At 49.8% G+C, this 10,189-nt stretch overlaps 2 protein-coding genes across 3 annotated transcripts; both read left to right on the top strand.

The window, feature by feature from the left end:
• Positions 1-9: 9 nt before the first annotated feature.
• On the top strand, positions 10-994 carry LOC118512752 (EEF1A lysine methyltransferase 2-like). The gene is made up of 2 exons (XM_036057641.1): positions 10-341; positions 410-994. The coding sequence occupies exons 1-2, from the start codon at positions 134-136 to the stop codon at positions 868-870; spliced, it is 669 nt and encodes a 222-aa protein (XP_035913534.1). The 5' UTR covers positions 10-133; the 3' UTR covers positions 871-994.
• A 1,059-nt stretch (positions 995-2,053) lies between these two features.
• Positions 2,054-9,397, top strand: LOC118512749 (staphylococcal nuclease domain-containing protein 1-like). 2 transcript variants are annotated; one of them, XM_036057636.1, is made up of 8 exons: positions 2,054-2,345; positions 2,633-2,788; positions 3,874-3,998; positions 4,094-5,221; positions 5,512-6,520; positions 7,016-7,197; positions 7,820-7,946; positions 8,026-9,397. In XM_036057636.1, exons 2-8 carry the CDS (start codon positions 2,711-2,713, stop codon positions 8,134-8,136), a joined length of 2,760 nt encoding a protein of 919 aa, XP_035913529.1. In that variant the 5' UTR covers positions 2,054-2,345; positions 2,633-2,710; the 3' UTR covers positions 8,137-9,397. The 2 variants fall into 2 exon arrangements, with proteins under 2 accessions (XP_035913529.1, XP_035913528.1); XM_036057635.1 differs by having other exon boundaries at positions 2,055-2,351.
• The last annotated feature ends 792 nt before the right edge of the window (positions 9,398-10,189 follow it).

The raw sequence follows: 10,189 nt of genomic DNA on the forward strand, positions 1-10,189 counted from the left end.
CAAGACCTGTAAAACGCGCGTTGTTCCGATTCCGATCGGCAAAGGCTTGTGGGGCGACCATTCGTTTGTGGAATCGTTGTTTTCTGTTCCAAAATTTCCGTTCTTTCGGTCGGAAAAGGCTTCTCGGAGGAGGATGGAGGGAGAGATTGAGGAACTGGGCGGTTCGGAGCTGGGAACGAAAGATTTCTGGGAGAAAAGCTACGACCTGGAGTTGAAAAACTTTCACGACCATGGTGATTGCGGTGATATTTGGTTCGACGAGGATTGCCAGCATCGCATCGTAACCTGGATCGGCAGGCAGGAGGATAAGATCAAAGTGGACGATTCGATTATTGATTTGGGTAGCTATAAAACTAACTCGTTATTCCATTGCGCATTTATTATTCGGCCTTTTTGTCCGTCTGTTTAGGCTGCGGCAATGGTATGATGTTGATCGAACTTGCCCAGGAAGGGTTCAAAAATCTGACCGGCATCGACTACTCTCCGAAAGCTATTGAACTGGCCAAAGCGATTTGTGCCGATCAGAAGTACCCAGACATCAAATACCAGGTGGCGGACCTGATGTCGGAACCGGAGGTGACGGCATTAGGCAAATTTAAGGTGGTGCATGATAAAGGTACGTACGACGCGATCAGCATACATCCGGAGGATTCGAAAACGATGCGCACGAGTTACATCGCAAACGTGCATCGGATGCTGGAGGACGATGGTCTGTTCATCCTTACCTCATGCAACTGGACCGAGTGTGAGCTGGTGAAGAGCTTCGGCGAACTGTTTGAGCTACGAACGGTCATACCGTCGCCCAAGTTTAAGTTTGGCAACAAAGAGGGTAGCGTGGTGACGTCGATTGTGTTCGGGAAAAAGCTATGATAATTATGTGTAATACAGCGTAATTTGAAGCCTTACGGTCTCCTGAAAATTGTGTTTGAATGGAGCAACCGATTAACCGGTTTAAGTTGTGGAAATAAAATGAATCCTCTGAATTAGAGAGCATGCAAATTTCCAACGTATTGACTGCAATAATTTTTTAACAGAAGAAGTGTTGCCAACTAATAACACCGCTTCCATGCGGTGTTACCACCTAATAACCACAATTGTTTACATGCAGTTCGGTCCCAGAGTTTTGTTCAAATCTGACGAATTAGATCAATCATGAGTTGAAAATAGTAAAAACAAGCTTTTTTCTAAAATAAGCGATAAGTTCATAAAAGAATTAATTCATCAAATTCAAACTCAAAACAAAATAATTGACAAAAATTTGCACCAACGGGCATTCCACCGTGCCACGTTGTGATCGGTCCTGTCAATTTTCGGCGGAATGTCAAACTTCGGCAAACGCCGACTTTTTTTTTGCTTCGAATCCATGTGTTTTTATTCTTCCCAAGTAGCAGGATAGAAAAGCAACGTTCAAAAAATTAAATTATGATCCTTTGGTCCTGTTCGTTCCATGTTCTTTCTTAGCTCAGCAAATTAAAAAAGGTCTTGGACTGCCATTTCTGGATGTGATTTGGTTCGTTTATCTGCAGTAAAATTAATATTGTAATGGTAACAATTATTCTATCGACTAATCTGCACCATTGCTGACGCTCTTGACTTCCCCGGTTTCAAAATCATCATCCTTTCTCGCTTTGGTAGGCCTACTTGTTGCTTAGATAGAGCGAGAAAGCATTACGATTTTATTACCAGGGTTGGTTTTACATACAGGTCGTCCGATAGTAGAGACGATCTTGTTAAAGGTCAATATCGATCTTATAAATGGAAAGTTGTTTTGAAATGCTACACGAACCTTCCTCTAGCGAATTTGCATTGTCGTGCATTGCAAACGCACCGTAAGTTAGTTCAATTTGTCCTTTTCTTCCTATTCTTATCAATTCTACCTCAATTCATTCTGACCCTTCATCGAAAATTTCATCGCTTGCTGCAATGCTCCGAATTCTAAGCATATTTAAACACACGCAGCCCTTTTTTGTTGCTTGGGCGATCGGTTCGCCAACGTGCATACTTGGGCTATGCCACCGCTTCACGAACCCGCTATTAATTGTTGCTTGGGTCTAGACGGGGCAGATATTTTCTCTCATGCTGTAGTGGCGTTTGGTCACAGAAAGTTTCTAAGTTTTCGGCCGTTTTCTGAATCGTGGTGCCGTCCGGTGCAAATGTGGTGACCTGGTTACCCCCCCGCTGCACCCTGATTCCCGGTGGTTTCGTTTGCCGCTGTGCTGAGCTGTCGCGTAGACCGTCGCTGGTAGACCTCGCGGTGTCATCGTAGCCGTCGTCGTGGTTCTTGGCGTGTGATCAGTAGTTCCGAAAGGCTGCATCTCACGTACGCACACCGTACCGCCTGATCGGTAAAGGTATTTTGGGCCAATTTCATCACTCTCTCCCTCATTCCCTCTCGCTCTTACACTCCCCTGGATCCATCTGGCCCTTCGGGATCACCGTCCTCCCTCCCTAGGGACTGGGTGAAAATGTGTTGTGTGATTGTGTGGCCGACGTTGTCGACCGTCGTTCCAGATTTCGGTCGGTGGGACACGTTCACCTTCCGCGACACCACAGTGCTTCTGGAGAAGAGTTGTGAATCTGGTTTTCACGAGGAGTTTTCTTCTGCTTTTCTTCTCATCCTTCGACGAAATAGTGTTTTCAGTGTAGAATCCCCCAGTAGTGACAAAGAAAGTTTCGCTGAGCAACAACGGTACAGTAGCAGGAGCGCAAAATGAGTGCCGCCAATGTCCCCGCCGCCGCCGCCAATCCTGCCCCACCGCCCGTGCTGAAGAAAGGCATCGTGAAGCAGGTATCGTACCACTTTCAACCATCACTGCACGGTTCCACGTTGGCCGTACGGTTTCGTGTGCCTATTGGTGATAAAGGGGGGAAATGGAGCCGAAAGACAAAGTGGGTAGCGACGTTAACTATCTTGTCGCAAGAAGAAACCTAAGAAGAAATGCAGGGAAAGCCATTTCGACCCAGCGGTTTGTGGTGTGTCTTTGTTGGGCAATCTTAATCCATCGTGGTGGGCAGCTACGGTGATGATGATACCACGCTTGACACCGCTGCGATGTGGCATGCCAAGTTGGCATTATTTTATGTAGCGCTCCTTCTCCTCCACCTGCCTCAACCACCCACCATCCCTTCTCCGGTTTCGTGCGATTGCGGTGGTGGTGGTGGTCACCTGTGGTGCCACGATGGAACATTATGCTGCACTGCACCGGATCGAGCTTTTGGGGGCGAATTTCGGACCCTTTTTTTGCCGAGTGAAAGGTGTTTTTTGTTTCGCGCGAAGATCAGTCAAAAGAAAAGTAATACAAACAGGGAAATATCGATGCTCGTTGAATGGTGAAGGTATTTTCTTTTGCATGTTTTTTTTTTTAGTAGCCCTCGGCTCATTCCATTTTCCCAATGCTTCCTTTGATGTGCAAAGTGTACCGGTGCTGCATTTGCTCCGTTCCATATGTTTTGCAAACAAGTTGACATTTGTCGTTTTATTTGTGTATTTATCGGATGCGCAGAGGAAGCCATCGTAATGGACACCATACCGATCAGAAAATCTTTTAATACAGCTAATTGATCATAATAATCAGCAATAGTGGGACAGCATTTTAGCCCAATTATGCTTAGGATATACCTGCCCGTGTGTATTTATATTGTGGGATTTAAAACTTTCAACGTGGCCGCTCGTTGCTGCGCTGCGTGTGCGTGTGTGTGTATTGGTGCTGTCAGTTGGATTTACACAGGCGCAGGAATGTCAAAGCGTGTGTCTCTTTCTTTTGCGGCTTCACGCCGAGTCGGAAGTGCGTGCGAACCGTGCCTGTCCACGAGGTTTTCGGGCTACCGAACATATTCTTACCCCGTTTCCCTTGTGTGCCCTGTTCCATCTAGATTCTCTCCGGTGATTCGTTGATCCTGCGCGATAAACCCGTAAATGGACCGCCGCGAGAGAAGCAGCTTAACTTTGCTGGCGTTGTCGCACCGAAGCTCGCCCGCCGACCAACCACCGGATCGAAGTAAGTCCATCGGCCATTTTATCCAATCCGGAAACAATCGCTTTATAGCGAAAGTGAGGTTATATGCTTATGCACTATGTTTTCCCTTACCACAGTGACGGTTCGAAGGATCAACCCTACGCGTGGGAAGCGCGCGAGTACCTGCGCCAACGGTTGATCGGCCAGGAGGTGTGGTTCTACTCGGAGAAGCCCCCGAACGCGAACCGCGAGTACGGGTACGTGAAGCTTGGCAAGGACCTCAACTCGGAGAACATCGTCGAGTCGATCGTGTCCGAAGGGTTGGTAACGGTGCGACGGGACAGTGTCCGCCAAACGCCCGAACATGCCCGCCTAATCGAGCTGGAAGATGCAGCGCGCCGGGCCCGCAAGGGCCTCTGGAGCGACGCGCCCGAGGGCGAACACGTGCGCAACATTGTGTGGAACATCGACAACCCGAAGCAGTTCGTCGATCAGCACGGTGGCCAGCTGATCAAGGCGATCATCGAGCACGTGCGCGACGGATCGACGGTGCGTGCCTTCCTCATGCCGAACCCGCGCGTCTTCCAGCACATCACGCTCATGATGTCCGGTATCCGCTGTCCCGGGTTTAAGCTAGACGCGGAAGGTAAGCCGGACAACACGACGGACGTGCCGTACGCGGAGGAGGCTCGCTTCCACGTGGAAAGCCGGTTGCTGCAGCGCGAGGTGAAGATTCGGCTCGAGTCGAACAGCAACACGAACTTCCTCGGTACGATTCTCTGCCCGGAGGGTAACATTGCCGAATCCCTGCTGCGGAACGGGTTTGCCAAGTGTGTCGAGTGGAGCATACCGTACGTGAAGGAGGGTATCGACCGGTTGCGCGCCTCCGAGCGGGAAGCCAAGATGGGTCGGTTGCGCCTGTGGAAGGATTATAAGCCGCCGGCAGCGTTGGCCAACACCAAGGACAAGGAGCTGATCGGTACGGTGATGGAGGTGTACAATGGGGACGCGATCTCGGTGAAGGTGGGCAACGTCACGAAGAAGGTGTTCTTCTCGTCGATTCGTCCGCCGCGCCCGAAGGAGGAGGATGGTCCGCGGGCGAAGAACTCGCGCCCCCTGTACGACATTCCCTACATGTTCGAGGCACGCGAATTCCTGCGCAAGAAGCTGATCGGCAAGCGTGTCACGTGTACGCTGGACTACGTTGCACCGGCGCGCGATAACTACCCGGAGAAGTACTGCTACACCGTGCGGCTGGATGACCAGTAAGTAGAGCAAGAGGAATATACATATATTAAGTACTCAAAATACCACCATATATAGGTTGAAAAGTTGCCTTTCTAAACCTGTGGCAAGATTTTCGATTAAGTGGTGGCAGATGATCGTACGCAATCATATAGTGGTATGTGTTTAAGCCTTCGGGTTTTACTGCAACATGCCTCTAAGCAATTTGCGATACAAGTTTTTTGCGGATCGTTTCGAATGTTCGATCGTGTGAGATGATCAGAATTAACAGTAACGCCAACCAACTAAATTAAATCTCCGCTCTTTACAGGAACGTCGCGGAAGCAATGCTAGAGAAGGGTCTCGCCACGGTGATCAACTACCGCCAGGACGATGAGCAGCGTTCGCCCGAGTACGACAAACTGCGCGCCGCCCAGGAGCAAGCGATCAAGGGCCAGAAGGGTATGCACGCGAAAAAGCAAACCCCGTCCCATCGCATCAACGATCTGACCACGGATCACTCCCGCATCAAGCATCACTATCTGCCATCGTGGCAGCGAGCCCTCCGCACCGAAGCGCTCGTCGAGTTTGTTGCGAGCGGCTCGCGCCTTCGTATCTACTGCCCGAAGGAAAGCTGCCTCGTTACGTTCCTGCTCGCCGGCATTAGCTGTCGCCGCTCGTCCCGCCCGGCGATCGGTGGTGCCCCGGCCCAGGAAGCGGAACCGTACGGCGACGAAGCGTTGCAGTTCACCCGCGAACGGGTGCTGCAGCGGGACGTGAGCGTCAAGATCGAAACGACCGACAAGCAAGCGACCAGCGTGATCGGTTGGCTGTTCACCGAGCATAACGTCAATCTGTCGGTGGCGCTCGTCGAAGAAGGTCTGGCGGAGGTTCACTTTACCGCGGAAAAGTCCGACTACTACCGTGTGCTGCGTGATGCGGAAACGCGCGCCAAGGCGCAGCGTAAGAACATCTGGAAGGATTACGTCGAGAAGGTGGCGGCGGAGGAGGAGAAGGATGAGATTGAGGATACGCCGGACGTGAACACACCGGCCGAGCGGAAGGTGAAGTACGAAAGCGTGGTCGTGACGGAGGTAACGCCCGAGCTGCAGTTCTACGCCCAGCACACGGACCAGGGCGCCAAGCTCGAGGAGCTGATGACGAAGCTGCGCCAGGACTTTAAGGCGATGCCACCGGTAACGGGCTCGTACGCACCGCGACGCGGCGACATGTGTGCGGCCAAGTTCTCCGAGGACGACGAGTGGTACCGTGCGAAGGTGGAGAAGGTCGAGAAGGGTGGAAACGTGTCGATTCTCTACATCGATTACGGCAACCGTGAGGTAAGTTTGTGTTTGCTGTCCCGCATCTGACTGATGCTGACCTTCCCGCAAGCTCCTTAGATCCATTTCTACCGTTACGAAAGAAATGCTTGAGTCATAAGCTTGCAATAGCAACCCGGGAGCGGAACTCTGGATTGAAGATCGTTTGTCGCACGCCAAATCTCCTCCTAGGTGGTTGCTGAAGTCGGTGACGCGTAGCGCGGATCGTATCCTCTGGAGCGTTGGAGTAGGACCGCGGCGGTAACATTCTGTTACCAGGTCCGCCATTACTGCCCCCTCGTTTCAACCACGATTCGCGCATGGTGTCGCAATGACGGAAGGAACCTCAAGCTTAGGATGCGAGAGTGCATTACAAATGCATCGCACGATCACAGCACTTAGTGACGTTCTGCTCGGACAGTATTAACAATTCCATCCGACTTTTCCAGATGGAAATGTGGTGTGCGTGTGTGTGTTTTATGATTTTGCTCTATCTTCCCTGTTCTCTTCCGCCAGACTGTCCCTTCGACCCGCCTTGCAATGATCCCGCCTACCTTCATCTCGGAGAAACCGTTCGCGCATCTGTATGTGCCGGCCTTGCTGCTGCTACCGACCGATCCCGATGATCGTACCGAAGCCGTGAAAGCGTTCTCGCAGGACGTGCTGAACCGAACGCTCAACATGAACGTCGAGTATCGGTAAGTTGTTGGGGGCGCAGCTGGAACAAAACATCCCCGGGGGGCAATGGTATGCCAAAGATGTGGTGTGTAACAGCTAACGCTGTGTTCTAGCCAGATCTTCTAGACCATTGCCAATAGAAACGACAGGATCGGGCACTGCTTGTATCCGTACCGACTTTCGGAAGCGCGCGCAGCGAATTTGGCGTACTGCGTGCAGCCTTAAATAGGTTTTACATTTACTACCTTTAAGTTGCTGAGGGTCTCTAAAATTATCAGCATATCGCCTATCTTCTTTGGCGCTGCAAGCCTAACAGATCTTGTACTTCTCTTGACTTGACTTGAGCCGGGTAGAGTAGGTCCTGCGTGTACGTGTAGGTGATCTGGATGGGATTTGAACCCCGATCCTGCCATGTGGAAGACGGGCGCCTCTATCGCCTCTGCCACCGTACCGTCTTATTGTTACTATTGCCGGTTTACAAAGCAATGAAAAGGTCCTGATTTTTGTAGAGGATCCCTATTCGAGCTTGAATGCAAATTTGGCTGCTACGCCATACACCATCAACAACAAAAAGTCTTGAGGCCCAAAGATGCTGAACACCAGAAAGCTTACTCTCTCTTCTCCATTTCGTCTTACCTTCAGCATCTCCGGAACCGAGTACGTAACGCTGGTTGATCCCAGCACGAAGGCCGACATCGCCGAAGACCTAATCGCTGACGGTTACTTGATCGCGGACAAGAACAAGAAGGATCGCAGATTGACCAAGCTGGTAAGTATAGAACAGCAGAAACGAATCGGCTGAGGGTGTTAGTTGACGAACCTGTAACACCATGCGCATCTCGCCACAGATTGCGGACTACAAGGATGCAGAGCAGAAGGCCCGCAAGCAGCACAAGGGCATCTGGCAGTACGGTGACAGCACCGAAGACCAGGCCGGAGAGTTTGGCCTCAGCCGTTAATGGGCCGGCCATCGCTCTCCCATGCCGTTCACCCCAGACAGTTTCGTCACGTCACGACACGCGCCCTCTGCTCTAAGCCACACGTACACGCGTTTACATCCGACTGGTATACGCCCACACGTCTTACTATCTGTAGCTGTGATTGATCCTCACCGTATCTGTGTGTGTGGGTCGCTGCGCTACAAGGACTGGTTAAACTGTTTTTCACCTCAACTCGTACGACTATAATTGGTGCAAGGATCACGAGAGCGATCATCGATTCGTTGTTGTGTAGCACGTGTGTGAGTGTGTGGTGTGAGCAGCGAGCATCCGGACGGTTGAACCGTTTTGATTTCGGAACTTAACACGCACACACACACACTTGCACTTGCACTCAGAATCGACAAGAAGCGGACGGAAACAAAACGGGTTGAACGCATGCAAATGAATCATTACACACCTGCCTATCAATATATAACAGTAAAACAAAAAAACAAAAGTACACTATATAATGTGAGACAAAAAAAAAGAAGTGAAAAAGTAAAAAAAAAGGGAGCGAACATATGAAGCGAAACCTACATTTGCTGTGCTTGCTCTGGCGCCTAAAGGAGGACACACCAACACCACTACTACTGCCCGGTATATCTTCCTCCGTATGCTGCTCGAACACACGTGTATCATCGTCGACAACCACTATCCACTCCAGTGTTCGAGTACGTACAACGAAATCGGAATGCTGCGCCACTAATACTCCGCCACTGGACGCTTGCCGAGTCCTTTGACTTGACGCTGCGAGTTGGCAACCAGTACGTAATACAGCCGCTATGATGGGTGTGGGTGTGTGTGTGTGTGTAGCGTTAAAAGCTACACCACTTACGCGGTGTCTGAAGAAGCAGCAGTAAGGGCCGAGACAACGGAGCTATAGCTACAAAGCACATATATGAGACTGGAGCGCGAGCGCCAGAGCAATGGTTTGCGCATTTTTTGTTGTCAAACGTTCACATTTAGCCATTAGTTTTTGTATGTTTTTTTTTTGTTTGTTTTCCTTCTTTAACGCTCTCCTGTTCCAAGTATGTGTTTTTATTTCTACAATTTACGCCCGCGTATCGCATTATATACATCTTCCATCTGCCGTCTGTCTGATTTAATCGTAAAGAATCTTTTTATTTGTTTGTTTGCTTCACGCTACCTACCATTTGCTACTTCTTTTGTCTTGGTTCCAATACATGGTGAAAATAAAGAGAGAAAAAAAAAAACTATCCTGACATTATAAAACTGTAAAGCAGCGGTGTCAAGTGAGAGTTAGTATCATCCGATGTGAACGAGAGATGTTAAGTGTTAAGATGAATGTTGTTGGATGGTATTTAGCGTCTGCTGCAGAAATACAGCTTTGCTGGTCCATGTGACATGGACATGGACATCTTGGAGAATTTTAAATCTGGGTCGTCTGGTACCGTTCTCGTGACATGACCCTCCTGGTACAACCTAGAGATCATTCCACGAAACTCCGGTCCATCAAGTATACCACCGCACTATGGGACGATCTCAACCAACGAATCCTTTCCCGCCATCGAATCCACCACAATGCAGCTTCCCTGGCGTCGATATCACGGTCTGTGACATCTGCCAACCATCGCATCACCTGACAAACGGTGCCAGAAGAACCTCATCCATTTACTACCTATCATCAGTAAACTGTCGGGAGACAGTTACGATTATCGCATACCAAATATTGCAATCCATAGTTAAGCCATGTCCGTAATGGTGGTTGAAAGACCGAAAACCTCTAGAATATAGATTTAGATGAAAAAATGGCTTGGGAGAGAGCCCTTCAACAACTTCGCTTCGAACGAGAAGCTAAGAAGTGTCATCAGTTCCAGCCTTAATATCCAGGGGTTGTAACGTCTGAAAGCAAGCTGTTGTATTGCGCTCAACGCACGATCTCGTCTACTTCAATCCATCGGCGACTTTGAATTGCATAAATTTAGGCGCAGCTTTAAAATTCAACGCGCTACGAGTTAGCTTCCCTGAGTAATTCATAGTACTTTGATGGTACTGAGTACTACTATCTTCC

The sequence above is a fragment of the Anopheles stephensi genome, chromosome 3, assembly GCF_013141755.1.
Source record: "Anopheles stephensi strain Indian chromosome 3, UCI_ANSTEP_V1.0, whole genome shotgun sequence".
Lineage (NCBI taxonomy): Eukaryota > Metazoa > Arthropoda > Insecta > Diptera > Culicidae > Anopheles > Anopheles stephensi.